At 54.8% G+C, this 13,943-nt stretch overlaps 3 protein-coding genes across 3 annotated transcripts; all 3 read right to left on the bottom strand.

The window, feature by feature from the left end:
- Window positions 1-299: 299 nt before the first annotated feature.
- LOC146758191 (uncharacterized) lies at window positions 300-4,023 on the bottom strand. Its single transcript, XM_085517272.1, has 3 exons — window positions 1,262-4,023; window positions 735-888; window positions 300-541 (listed from the first exon to the last, which is right to left on the bottom strand). The coding sequence occupies exons 1-3, from the start codon at window positions 1,283-1,285 to the stop codon at window positions 300-302; spliced, it is 420 nt and encodes a 139-aa protein (XP_085373398.1). The 5' UTR covers window positions 1,286-4,023.
- A 107-nt stretch (window positions 4,024-4,130) lies between these two features.
- Window positions 4,131-9,675, bottom strand: LOC146758190 (uncharacterized). The gene is made up of 4 exons (XM_085517271.1): window positions 9,477-9,675; window positions 8,560-8,597; window positions 7,662-8,106; window positions 4,131-6,647 (listed from the first exon to the last, which is right to left on the bottom strand). The coding sequence occupies exons 1-3, from the start codon at window positions 9,673-9,675 to the stop codon at window positions 7,663-7,665; spliced, it is 681 nt and encodes a 226-aa protein (XP_085373397.1). The 3' UTR covers window positions 4,131-6,647; window position 7,662.
- Window positions 9,676-9,829: 154 nt separating this feature from the next.
- LOC146758189 (uncharacterized) lies at window positions 9,830-13,943 on the bottom strand. The gene is made up of 8 exons (XM_085517386.1): window positions 13,796-13,943; window positions 13,578-13,639; window positions 13,122-13,275; window positions 12,672-12,928; window positions 12,386-12,471; window positions 11,767-11,891; window positions 11,193-11,304; window positions 9,830-10,992 (listed from the first exon to the last, which is right to left on the bottom strand). Exons 1-8 carry the CDS (start codon window positions 13,896-13,898, stop codon window positions 10,257-10,259), a joined length of 1,635 nt encoding a protein of 544 aa, XP_085373512.1. The 5' UTR covers window positions 13,899-13,943; the 3' UTR covers window positions 9,830-10,256.

The following is a 13,943-nucleotide window of genomic DNA, read 5'->3' as shown; positions in this document are numbered from 1 at the left end:
AGGAACTTGATGCATCTTGTTCGGCCCAGCTCTTCTCGGCTCTCTGTTCCCTCCAGGCCCTGCAGCTGGCAGCTCATTGGCTGCTCTGGGGCTTCAGGCACTGCCCGGATGGGTGGCAGAACACTGAAAGGACAGAGCAGGAGAGGTCCACCTGAGTGGCTGAGATGTGGAGAGGGGCCAGCCCTGTGAACTGGGGGGATCCTGCCGTCCCCATCCCAGCACTCTCAGATGCCCACAAACAAGCAGCGACACTTTAGCATTAGGGAATGGGCTCTCGTTCGGTCACCCCCACGCACATCTCAGCCCACAGCCTCCAGCCTCACCTGTTGGCAATGCTGTGAATAGAACTTCATTTGGAACGTCAGCCCGTCAATGAGGAGCACTCTGACGTCCTTCAGGACCATGGCCACGTTCTCCCCATTTTGCAGGCGGCCGGAGAGCAGCAACACCGTGCTTTGGATGCACAACTGCGCTGTCTGCCAGCTCACAAAAGCAGCTGTAGCTACCTGGCTGTACTTCAGGTGCTCCACCTTCCTGGGGGCTGAGAAAATACCAGATACAGGGTTGATGATACGGTTGCTGTTCCACCTAGAACTGCTTCTAAGGGACATCATCCAGAACGGCCCCGCGTTTGGACAGGCTCCCCAGAAGGGGAGGTCTGCTTCTGAGAAGGGAGGCGGTGGCCCTGTTTGCCCTGTCCACGAAGCCAGCAGAGATTTAATCCCCCCTCCTACCTGGCAGGGACCCCCTGCGGGCCTTGAGGTGGTGCATAGCTATGAGGTTGCTGGCCAGGTGAAACACGGGCCAGCACAGAGTCACTGTCCTGTCCTCAGTACCGATGTCCTTGGAGATGGTGTCAAAGGAGCCAAAGGTGGGAATCCAGACCCCCTGCGAGTGGAAGAGAAAGGAAAGGCGGAAGCATTACGGGCTGGGATGAAGGCTCATCATCTTCCTCACTAAGCCTTGTCATCTTCCTTGCTGTAAACTTTCAACCCTGCAGGAGGGGCACCCTCCAAAATGGTTCCAGCTGCCCTGTGGACATCTAATCACTCCACTGTTCTCGGGCTGTTCCACCCTTATCTTTATGGCCTTCATCCCCCTTGTTTTTCCACACTCACTGTCTGCACTCCCCATTCTTCTAACAACTTTGACAGAAACCATCTTTCCACTCCCCTGTCCCAGTTTCTGTGACACTTTCTTTCTCTCCCTCACTGTGGGGCCCTTCTATCACCCTTCAGTTCCCCCCTTTTCTTTCACCTACCAGGACTTCCACCTGCTGGATCATTTGATTCTTTCTTGATGTGTTCTGAAATAAGCCCCGCTCTCCACCTTTTCTCTTAGCTCACGCCTCTCCCATACCTCGTATTCCCTTATGGCATCCTGGCACAGACACAAAGAGCACCACCTTCCCACACAAGTCGAACACAAGAGTAGCAAGGTGATGCAAACTAAGAAAAGCTGTTTGAACCATCCTAAAATTGGCAACTAGTAATTTATCCCATAGTCCAGAGAAAGCCATTCCCCAATCAGTGTTATGCCTGCCTACTTCACGTTGCAATACAACTTTGGATAAAGGGGATACCTCCTCTTGGACTGCCCACAGGGCACCTGCATTCTCAGGCATTTCTCAAGCTGCAGAGACGCTCACTATAGCCCTTCACAGCGGTGCTACTTTTAAGACCAGGATAAGAGCTCTCACAAAGCTATGGCATCCCGTATTACACCTTACCAATGGCTTATTCACCCTTCTTAGCCCACCTTGCATTTTTATACTGGCTCCACATAGTCCTCACTATGCCAGGTGGGAGTTTGAGCTCTCCCATCTCCCCACAGCCACCCAAAGCCTTTACCCGAACAACACTTGCTCATTCTATTACTTCCGTTTTGATACTCATGCCCATTAATCAGAGTCTTATTACTTCCCTTCATAGCGGCCACTGTTTAATATGGCACCTGCCCCTCAGTAAATGGACTCCCTTTGACCGCTTTTATATCTGTACTGAGCAGATGAATTTAGTCACAGGGTCCCAGATCACGGTGCTTCCGTCCCTGCCTTTGGTAATCGTGTACAGACCCAGCAATCAAGGAAGTATTATGTTTTTGGAAAGCTACTAATTACACTGCAAAGCAAATTAGTGACCGACTCGTCATTTCTTTATGTTTAACTTTCCATGGAGCACTTTCCTTGACAGACCAAGTAGTTCCTCAGCATCTTGGAATCATCTCCTGTCAAAATACTTTAATGACTGCACGTGCCTGAACAGTTCTACAAGGGAAGCCTCCGGCCACTAAAAAAGGTACCAACATACAGCGATACCCCCCTTTTCTTGGTAGCTCTGAGAACTCAATTTGCCACTGTTGCCCTGGAAGGTACCCTTTCCCATTAGGCCCACTTGTGCCCTGTTCCTGGCACTGGGATCGTACTTTGTAGAGTCCATTTGCCCAGTGTATCCCCTTACCTTCCCTTATAACCAGTGTCCATAAAATACTAAGGGGCAGAAGAATGCGACCATCTGGGCATGCACCCACCTTTCAGCTTGCTCTCTTCCCTTTTAAATCATTAATTGCACTCCTGTCCTCTTTAGAATATTTTACAGGTTTTGACTCAGGTTCAGAGATTTTAAGTTTACCGTCTGGAACTGAAACCTTCTTCAACTGCCTGTTCTGCCACCTGACCCATCATCTTATTCCCTATTTCCTGTACAGTGTTGCCTTTCTGATGTCCTTTACAGCGTATAATAACCATTGGTAGATTTACATCATACTGTTTTCCTTGTGTGTGAGCAATCCTTGCCATTTTCAGATGGCACTATGAGCGTGTGGCACCCCAAAGACATAATTAGCATCGGTCGATATAATTAAGGCTCTTGTCAAGGCAGTTATTCCAGCCTTCTGAGGGGAAGTCCCCACAGCTGATGGTAGTGCTTCCATTACCTGCTCAGTAACAGTTACTGCATATCCTGCCTTGCAGCCTCCTTGTCTCACAAAACTGCAGCTGTCGGGAAACCAGGAACTTCTGCATCTTCTAAGGGTTCATCCTTCAGGTCCGACGGACCGGCAGCAACGTGCAGCTTCAGTTGTTTCAAAGCAGTCACGTAATACTGATTCTCCATGAGGTCTGCTAAGGAAAGATACTGGGTTGACAATATTAGGAACAATTATTTCTTTGGGGTGAGAGCCAATGTCCCGCTTTGCCTCCAATACAGTCAACAATGTAGGAGATATTAAAACCGGGATCCTTTGGCCCAGTGTAGATTTATGGGCTTTTTGAATATCGAGCATCAGAGCAGCCACCGCCCTCAGGCACCATGGCCATCCCGTACTCATTTCATCAGGCTGTCTGGAGTCCGTAGCCGTGTATCCATAGTCAGCACCCTCCTGCCATTCCTGGGAACGTATGGAGTTCCTTGGCAGTCTGTGGCGCAGAGGTTTGGCAAATGGTTTCTTTCCTGGCAGTCCTTACTGTGGGAACACAAGAAGGACTGCACGGAGCAGCAGCTGCGGAGCAAGATAAACAGCACAAGAACCAAGGACACCTCGAGGAGAAGAAAGAATGGATGGCGGCTCTGGTTGGATAAGAGCCCACATGAATGGTTGCAGAATGTTGGTGCAATGTTCCGTTGGCGTGTAGGGGTGAATGAGAAAGCCAGAAAAAGAAAACTTGTGAAGGTACAGAAGTGATGTGAGGGGGATCTGCTGGGATGGGGGGAAGCCACACGGGGTGGTGGGGCAGTGAAAGGATGCCTACGGGAAGGCTAAGGGGCACTCTGGGGAAGCTGTGGGGCAGAGCCACACCTAGGAGCTGCCTTTACCCAACACAGTGCTGGTGCTGGAACTGCTGCTGGCCACGGGCCGTGGGCAGTGATGGGGCTGTTCCAGGGCTGCACTAGGATGGCTCTGGGGGCTGCTGTGGGGCAGCAGGTGATGAATCTGTCCTGCACACGGGACTCCCCCATAGCCCCTTAGACTTCCATCTTGCCCCCAGGATGTGGGCGAGATGAGGGTCTAGGGCATATAGAGAGTGCTGTTCTACAGCAACCCCAGAGCCACTCTACAGTACCCCCTGAATGACCCAGGAACAGACCCAGCACTGTCCACAGCCTCATCTGGGCTTATGGGGTTATGGGTCATGTGGAGCCTTGGGGTCACGTGGAGTTATATGGGGTTATGGGGTCATGTGTGGTGATAGATCAGGGCTCCACCTTTGGGCCACAGGGAACCCCAATTTCCTCTCAGGAAGAACTCAATACATGCACTCCAACACTGACCCACATCCCCCATTCTCACCCCAAACCACTCTCTACATGCCCCCGGGCCCCCTACGCCACATCTGTGCCCTACACCTTTTCCAGCACTGCATTCCCCTCCTGCAGCAGCCCCTCCTGTCCCAGCACCGTGCTGCTGGATGGGATCTGGAAGGATACGGGGGTGAAGAGGGGCCCCAGCAGGGCTCTGGGAGTCCTTGAATGGTGATGGGGGTCCTGTCAGGCTAGCAATGGGGAAGGCGTACTGGGTCTGAGGAAGTCCTGGAAGGGTTCTGGGGCTCTGTGGGGGTTGCGGGGTGGCTACAGGTTCTTGGATGGGAAATACTGACGGGTATTGGGGCATTCAGGGAATTATGGGCGGGCTGTCGTGGGAAAGAAAGGGCAACCTTCTGGAAAGCAAGGGGCAGCCACGGGGATGGAAGGAACACCTACTGCAATGCAATGGTAATCTGGGCCGAGGCCAGGGGATAGCCAGGGGAAGAACAGGAAACATAGCTGAGTTCTTCTTCTTTCAAATCACAGAGTCAGAGAACCACAGAATGACCCAGGTTGGAAGGGGCGTCAAAGATCATGAAGCTCCAACCCCCCTGCCTGGCAGGGCCACCAAACTTCCATGTTTACTAGATCAGGTTACCCAGGGCCCCATCCAGTCTGGCCTTGGACACCTCCAGGGATGGGGCATCCACAATGTCCCTGGGCAGCCTGTTCCAAGACCTCACCACTCTCCTAGTAAAGAAATCCCTATCTTCTACTTAACAGCTTTGCTGCAAAACTGCCAGAGGAGCTGTAGTCCCACCACCCGTCTCCTGCCTGTGTCAGAAAGAGCTGCACATCAGCCGGGTGCAATTGCCATTCAAAAGCCAGCTCCATCATTGCACTCACATCACCATCCCCTTCAGCATCTGGAACAGACACAGACAGCCAGGCCCTTGTACAGGAACCATTCCTACACAGCCAGGGAAGTCCTTCGCTGTCTTAAGATGCGAGCATCAGAGGAAGAGCTTAAAAGCCTTCAAAACAGGCTACCATGGCACCAACTGTGGAAGCTCAACACACCTTCTTAAGAAGCAGCAAGAGGAACAAATGCACCTGGCTGCTGGAGAGGGCTGTGCTGCATCTCCTGCTGCCACCCTTGGCTTGTCATCGTGCTGCCCAAACTCAGCACGCTCTGAAGGGCCGCAGACTTGCAGGAAAGAACAGAGAGCAAAGAGCTCTGCCTGCATTCCCTGTCAGCACCCAGAGATGAGCCGTACAGCCCTTGCTCTCAGCACACACACCTCCTCTCTCTTACCAGCTGCTTGCATTCCTGCACAGCGCTGCTCAAAGCCCTCCTCCAGTTCTCCCTTCACAACACAATACGCAGCCTCTCCCCAGCCACGAGCTCTGGGCTGTTTGATGCCTGTGCCATCAGCGGGACCTGCAGAACAAACCTTGGGCTTCAGAGCTTGGAGGAGACAAGCGCTCTGTCTAGGAACATCCACCATCCAAAGCACTTTAAAGAAGCAGCTTCTTGAAAGCCCTGGATCTCTGTGACACATCAGGAGATGCTGAACTCAACCCGCAGCCCTCTCCACAACGGAAGGGCTCTTCACAACCAGCTGGAGGGGGAGCAAAGACCGTCTCAAGATCTCCAGTCCAACTTCAAGGCCATCAGCCTTCTTGGGCTGTAGCTGTCCAGACCCTGAGGTTGGAGGGCACTTGACCTCCAGTTCCTCTTGGCCTCTGCTCATCTAGACTCCCTCTTTCTTGGCCTCCATGCCTCAGTTTGGCCTCAGGACTACTAAGCTGCAAGGCCTCTTGGCCAGGCTCTTAGCCTCTCTCCAGGCTATTTTACCTGAAGGCCTCTAAGCCTCCTGGGCAACCTCTAGGCCTTCAGGCCTCCCTCTATGCTTCCAGAGCAGCTTGCAGGCATCTGTGCCTCCAGACGTGTTCTCCATCACCCCTCTAAGCCTTCCTTTGTGCCTTAAATACTCATGGACTCGTGGTCTCTTTATTGGCCTCCCTCTGTGCATCAGGCCCCCAAAACCTCAGTGCTTCCAGTCCAGCCCATTGGTACCTCGGCTCAGCTGGTGCTGCTGCAGGCAGTGCTTCCCGTGCCTGCCCAGCCTGCAGCCAGCACACAACCTTAGCGGCCGCCTGCTGCTCACATACAAGCACAAGTGCTGCTGGAGAATCAGAGCAAAGCACAGCCTGAATCACTGCTACCTTGCACTATGGAATGGCTGAGATGCACCACGGCCTCACCTGCTGCCTTCTTGGAAGGGGAGGTTCAGCAGCAGCTCCACTCGTCAGCAAGTCCTCCAGAAACCTCCTTCTTTCTTCCTGAGCAGGAGACTGGACGCTGAAACCTTCTCCAAAGCCATTATTAAACAGTACCTGGACCTGAAGCCCCAGAAGAAAACACAGTTCAGATCCAAGACCACAAAACTGTCATATTCTAGTCCAATACAATTCCAATTCTGATTCAAACTTCAGAGCTAGCATTTCACCCACTCTGCTATGGAAGGGGGAAGGGAGGGGCAAAGGGAATGGGGAAGCGAGGGAGAGCCTTCTTGACCCCACATGCCCCTACAACCCACCCTATAGCCCCATACATCCCCTATAGCCCTGTATCCCACTAGAATCTTCTTACTGCCCACCCACAGCCCCCTAGAGACACGTATCCTCCATAATCCTCCTATAGCCTACCCAGAGCACCCTACAGGACCCACTTAGAACCTTAGAGCTCCCCCACAGCCCTACAGAGCACCCCAGCCCCCCAGCTCCCTACAGCCCCATGATCCCCTGTAGCCCCCCAAAGCACAGAATCAGCCCTGGACCCCCTCCACAGTCCCCTATATCCTCCCCAGAGCCCCCGCTGTCCCATAGCCTCCTATACCACTTCATTAGTTCCACACAACTTTCTAGAACCCCATAGCCCCCCTGTGGCCACTAGGAAGCTCCCCATAGTCCCATATACACCTACATCTACCCCTGAAGCCCCCCTAGCACCCTACAGCCCCAGATCCTCCTCTATAAGCCCCGCACAGCCCTATATCCCTCTTCAGCATCCTCAGTGCTCCCTATAGCCCCAGATCTCTCCTGACAGCCCCCTCACACCTTTCTATATTCCCACAACAGCTACCTACATCCCCATATCCCCCTACAGCCACCGGCAGACCACACATTCCCCTCACACCTACCCATTTCCTCATATCCCTTGGTATCCCCACACAGCCCACTACAACCCCATATCCCCCACTATTCACCTATATATCCATCCCACTGCCCCCCACAGCCCCACATTACCCTACACTCTCCCTACAGCCCCATATTACCCCATAGTCCTCCCACAGCCTCCTAAACTCCCCCAGTGCCCCCACTCCTCCCTCACTGCCCCCTACACCCACAGCCCACCTCAGCCCCGGGGGGCACCGGGAGCAGCGCTGGACGCCTCGGGGGGGGGGCACCGCCCGGATGCGGGCAGCAGCGCTGCGGCCGTTAAGGCCCCGAGTCCTTCAACCGCTCCAAATCCCCGCATCCCACGCCGGAGGGGAGGGCAGGGCAGGGCGGGCCGCTTCGGGCCGCGCACGGTTCCTCGCCCTGGCCCGGACCCGACCTCCCGCACACCTCCGGCGCCGCCGTCCTCAGCACCGCTCCCGTCGTGCCGCGGTTCCGTCTCGGTGCTGCCCGGACAGCTCCGGCGCGCAGCGGCTGCAGCGGCGCTGCCGTGAAGGGCGGCCCTGGCTGCGGCAGCGGCTTCAGCCGAATGAAGTAACAGCCAGGCGGCCCCGAGCCACAAGATGACGGCTGCTCCCGCGCGCGGAGCCTCAGCCACTCTGCCCCACACCTGAAGATTTGCCTGGGGATGATGTGGTCAAAGCACAGGATCCGGCTCTTGGTCTTGTTGAACCTCATCCCAATGGGTTCAGCCCAGCCATCCAGCCTGTCCAGATCATTATGTGCTTACCACGGTGGAGGCAACCGCTGGGCGGCTTGAAACATATGCAGTATCCCATCATGCAGTACTGTCCTCTAAACACCATATTAGGTCTCAAGAAAAAATTCTTGTGGCTACATGGCACCCCAGAAAGAACTGAGTCAGATAATGGGGCTCTGATGACCAGTGCTGCCCTCTGGTGCCCAGTGAAGAAATATCTAGATCACTTATCAGGATGGCAATTGATTGGCAATTGCAACGGCAACGGCAGGTCCCCTTCAAGCAGGAGAGCATGCAGAAAGCAGCGTTGCAACTTTTAGGCCCAGTTACTCCAAGCTGATCACTTTCTCCCCCAGTTCCTCATTGGCTGAGTACTTCAGGATCACAATCTCCCCGAAAAAGACCTAGGGGTCCTGATAGATGAGAAACTTAACATGAGCCAGCAGTGCACTCTGGCAGCCCGAAAAGCAAATGGGATCCTGGGCTCCATCAGGAGAGGGGTGGTCAGCAGGGATAGGGAGGTGATCGTCCCTCTCTACTCTGCTCTTGTGAGGCCCCATCTGGAGTACTGTGTCCAGGTGTGGAGCCCTCAGTACAAAAAAGATATGGAGATTTTGGAAAGGGTCCAGAGGAGGGCCACAAAGATGATCAGGGGGCTGGAGCACCTCCCCTATGAGGACAGGCTGAGGGAGTTGGGTTTGTTCAGCCTGGAGAAGAGAAGGTTGCGGGGTGACCTCATTGCAGCCTTTCAGTACCTGAAGGGAACTTACTCCCAGGAGGGGAGTAAACTCTTCGAAAGGGCTGATGATAGCAGGACTAGGGGAAATGGTTTTAAGTTGAAGGAGGGAAGATTTAGGTTGGATGTTAGGGGAAAGTTCTTTACTAGAAGGGTGGTTAGGTCCTGGAACAGGCTGCCCAGTGAGGTTGTGGATGCCCCGTCCTTGGAGGTGTTCAAGACCAGGTTGGACAGGGCCCTGGGCAACCTGATCTAGTAAATGTGTATGTTTGGTGGCCCTGCTAGGCAGGGGGGTTGGAACTACATGATCCTTGAGGTCCCTTCCAACCCGGGTGATTCTGTGATTCTGTGATCATGGAATGCATTTGGATCAGTGATGCGTTTGGAATCATGGAATCCTAAAATTGCTCAGGTTGGGGAAGAGCTTCGAGGTCCTGCAGTCCAACTGCAGCCCAACCACGGAACCAATGCAGTCTCTCCAGCTGCATCTGCAGCACCTTTCTCCTCTCCAGCAGATCAGCACTCCCTCCCAGCTCGGTGCTGTCTGTGAACTTACTGAGGGCGCACTCAATGCCCTGGCCGAGATCCCTGATCAAGGCGTTCATTAGGAGCGTCCCCAGTGCCGAGCCCTGGGGACACCACTTGTGACCGGCTGCCAGATGTAAAGGCTGCTCTGGGTGTAGAGGCTTGGCTGAGTGCCTGTCTGAAAACAAACCTGCCAGGAACCAAACAAGGCAGAGGAGCCACGATGCCATGTGAGGTATCTGTATGCCTGCCTATGTATCTGCACAGCAGGCCCGGCTGCCCCTGCTTCCCCGCTTTGTGGGAGCTGGGGGGCTGTGACACGGCACAAATGGCAGTGCAGTCGGTAACTCGGGCTATATATATGTATACAGACACATGTGCATATTGTGTTTTGATTGTTTATTTGTATTTAGATGTTTATATTAAGTATGATGTGATGTAGAATAACAAGAGAATACAATATTATAAAGATATATAATTGATATAGATAGATAGATATAATAGATATAGATATATAGAGAGATTTATAATAATATAGGTATAGCAACAATGTTGCTATAGAATAGCAATATTACTAAGCCATGCCATTCTTTACCCCTTGCCTCGAACACTTCCAGCTATAGGGTTTTGCTCCTAAAGAGGCAAGGGGTCTTGGAAGAGTCCACACTCAGTCTCCTTGTTCCTTTGATTTTCTTCAAGGAGGTGGCATGCAGGAATGACACAAATGGGTCTCAATGGCACAAGTGGGACTCAGCAGCTGTTTTGCAGCCTCTAGTGGAGCTCTGACTGTCCTGGGCACAACACACCCACATCAGCGTGGGTAGGGTGTGCCCTTCCTGCGGAGTGGGGCTTTGGTATTTGGAGACTGACTCCTGGGAGACCCTGTTTCTTTCCTTATGGGTGGCAGAAATGCGGATGTGATGGCGGGGGACTCATGGCTGGTCTCGCCATGAGAAGCCGCTCCTGCCATCTCTTCAGCGGGAGACCCCGCTCCTTCCTTAATGGGTGGCAGCAACCCAGATCTGACAACAGAGGGCTCCTTGGGCAGGCTGGGATCTACGTGAGATGTTTCCGCTGCCACCTTTTCAGTGGGAGACCCTGTTTTTTCCGTTATGGGTGGCAGCAATCTAGATCTGCTGTGGGAGGACTGCTCGGGCAGGCAGGTCTCACCACAAGATGTTGCTGCTGCCATTTCCTTTGGTTGCTCCTGCGCTTTGCTGATCTTCTTAGCCCTTTTCCTGAGAAGTTTCACCGAGTCGCATGCCCGAAGCGCCAGCGTGGATGGTTTGCCTGGGGTCTCTGAGGATAGGCTGGACGCGGACCCAGAGGACGATGCTGGCTCTTGGCTGCACGAGGCCTTGGCTTCCTGCAGCTTGGGCAGCGCACCCTCACGCTGGGCTTCCTCTGCTCCTCCTTCTTCATCGAGGAACTTGATGCGTCTTGTTCGGCCCAGCCCTTCTCGGCTCTCTGTTCCCTCCAGGCCCTGCAGCTGGCAGCTCATTGGCTGCTCTGGGGCTTCAGGCACTGCCCGGATGGGTGGCAGAACACTGAAAGGACAGAGCGGGAGAGGTCCGCCTGAGTGGCTGAGATGTGGAGAGGGGCCAGCCCTGTGAACTGGGGGGATCCTGGCGTCCCCATCCCAGCACTCTCGGGCGCCCACAAACAAGCAGCGACCCTTTGGCGTTAGGGAATGGGCTCTCGTTGGGTCACCCCCACGCACATCCCAGCCCACAGCCTCCAGCCTCACCTGTTGGCAATGCTCTCCCTCCGCAGTCTGTTCTTTATCCTTCGCAACTGCTCTCCATCAACAGTTGCAGTGCTCAGGCGTCTAATATATGTTGGAGTGTTGTCAAATCTCACTGCAGTTGGGAAGGAAGAGGAGATTCACCGTCAAGCCTTTGGCTCGCTCACAAGCAGCACTCAGGCCTGTTCCCAGAACCCGCCCTGAAACCATCTCTGTCTCTACTCCCCCTCTCTGCAGTTCAGCTCTGTTTTGGGCTGCAGGAGGGACGCTGGCTTTGGGAAAGAGGAGCTGGCTGGTGACAAGAAGGTGGCAGGGTGACTTTTGAGGTCCCTGTCCTTCCACTGCGGGAGGGCAGGGCCTGAGATCCCCACATCCTCCTGCCATAGCCAGGGATGGGGGTACGTCACACACAGCACCTTCCTTTTGGACAGGCCAACCACAACCTAAGGGGAAAAGGCCGTGCTGAGCCAGCAGGAAGGTTTGATGCAAGTGAGAGCCCTGGGATGAAGGTCAGCAAGGGTCTGCCCACCACCAGTTGATTGCCCGTGCTGTGGAAAAGAGCTGGAAGCCACTTCACCTTTCTTGGCCCCAGTAAGAGGTGGCAAAGTCTCTTCTTTTGTTGACTTCTGTGACCCAGACAAGCTCCCAGAGGACTTGCGCTGTATCAGGGGCGGCAGTTTGGGGACCAACTCCATTTGGAACCTGTAAGCGAGGAGAAGGCAGTGAGCGGTGTGACGCAGTGCAACAGCAATCCTTGCTGCTCTCTCTGCTTGTCTGCTCACAGGCACATTTTCATGCCGCATGAAGGCTTTCTAAAGCCGCTAGCACGGTCACTTGGGATAGGAGGAGGGGAAACAGTTTCAGGCAGAAAGAGGGAAGACTGGCTGGGATGGGAGGAAGAAGGTTTTAGCTGGAGGGTGGCGAGGCACTGGGATGTCTTGCCCAGAGAGGTGCTGGGTGCCTGGATAGGCATTCAAGGCCTGGCTGGACCAGCCTCAGAGCAACCTCATTTGGAGGCAGGTGTCCCTGTTGTCCGCAGGGCAGTGGGACCGGGTGCCCTTTTCGGGTTCCTTCCTGCTCCAATCGTTCTGTGATTCTCTGGCACATCCTCCTGGGCAGGACACTGACGGACACGAGGCACAAGCGCTACAGAATGAGAGCTGAGCAGCTGCATCAAGCAGCAGAAAAATACTCACTTGGGTAAGACGACAAGGCATTTTGAGAACACCAGGGAAGCCACTGGTTTCACACGGGACACCCCCATGTCCATCAGCGAGGGGGCCTGCAAGGGAGGAACAGGGAGGTTGTGGGATGTCCTGGTCATGGCTGAGGCACTGGGGACACGAGGAGCCCGAGGCAGGGAGAGCTGACAGCACCGCCACACCTGCACAGCTCGAGCAGCTGCCCAGGTCCTGGTGAGCCGTGTGCGGGCTGAGTGAGGCTGATGGTACTGCCCAGGCTATGGAGAAACCTACGGCTCACCTTGCGAACGGCTCCCCTGAAGTTCTCTTTCCCCAACAGCTTCTCCAGGAAGTCATAATAGAACTTCATTTGGAAAGTCAGCCCGTCAATAAGGAGCACTCCGACATCCTTCAGGACCATGGCCACGTTCTCCCCATTCTGCAGGCAACTGGAGAGCAGCGACACCGTGCTTTGGATGCACGACTTCACTGTCTGCCAGCTCACAGAGGCGGCTGCAGCCACCTGGCTGCAGTGCAGGGGCTCCACCTTCCTTTCGACTGAGAAAATACCAGATACAGGGTTGATGATACGGTTGCTGTTCCACCTAGAACTGCTTCTAAGGGACATCATCCAGATTGGCCCCGCGTTTGGACAGGCTCCCCAGAAGGGGAGGTCTGCTTCTGAGAAGGGAGGCGGTGGCCCTGTTTGCCCTGTCCACGAAGCCAGCAAGGGTTTAATCCCCCCTCCTACCTGGCAGGGACCCCCTGCGGGCCTTGAGGTGGTGCATAGCTATGAGGTTGCTGGCCAGGTGAAACACGGGCCAGCACAGGGTCACAGTCCCGTCCTCCATCCTGATCTCCCTGGAGATGATGTCAAAGGTGCCGAAGGTGGGAATCCAGACCCCCTGCGAGTGGAGGAGGAAGAGAGGGAGGACGCGTTACGGGCTGGCTGGAGGAAGAGCTGGAGGTGGTCCTTTGCGGGGACAGATCTCAGGAGCCCCCTCCTGCTGTTCAGAGGCACAAGCCAGGGCAGCGGGGACGGCTTTGGGGCTGCACAGCCCTCTCCTTCCCCTCGCCCTCCCTCCCAAATGCAGCTCAGCAGGGAAACACGGGGTAAGCTTCCTGCTGTGTGTGCAGGGGAAGACTCAGAGGAAGTCCAGGCTGAGCCGGACAGGGCGAGGAGGAACCCGGCAGCCAACAAACGCACCTTGTGCACCAGGAGACTCTCGTGTACCAAGGCGGCCACCGCATCCCAGACGGCAACTCGCTCTGCAGATCAAAGGAAAAGCAGGTCACACTCTGCACCTGCCGCTTCCCGGCACCCCTCCCACTGCTGGGCAGGAGGGAGGTGGCACATGTAAAGTGCCATCTCCATCCCAAGACTGGCTGCAGCACCGCTCCCGTGGTGGCTGCGGGCCCGTGTACCTTTGGTATTAGCGCATGTTTGTCCAGAGGCAAGGCCCGCCCTGGGGCCGTTCTCACTCATCCCGGGTTGCTCCTTCTCGGCACCGGCCATGCTGGAGCTCATCCTTCAGATGCGTCTGCTCTGTACCAGATGCTCCTTCAGGATGCA

The sequence above is a fragment of the Coturnix japonica genome, chromosome 16, assembly GCF_054131305.1.
Source record: "Coturnix japonica strain WE chromosome 16, WE-NBRP24, whole genome shotgun sequence".
Taxonomy (NCBI): domain Eukaryota; kingdom Metazoa; phylum Chordata; class Aves; order Galliformes; family Phasianidae; genus Coturnix; species Coturnix japonica.
This window is presented reverse-complemented; position numbering and strand designations above follow the sequence as displayed.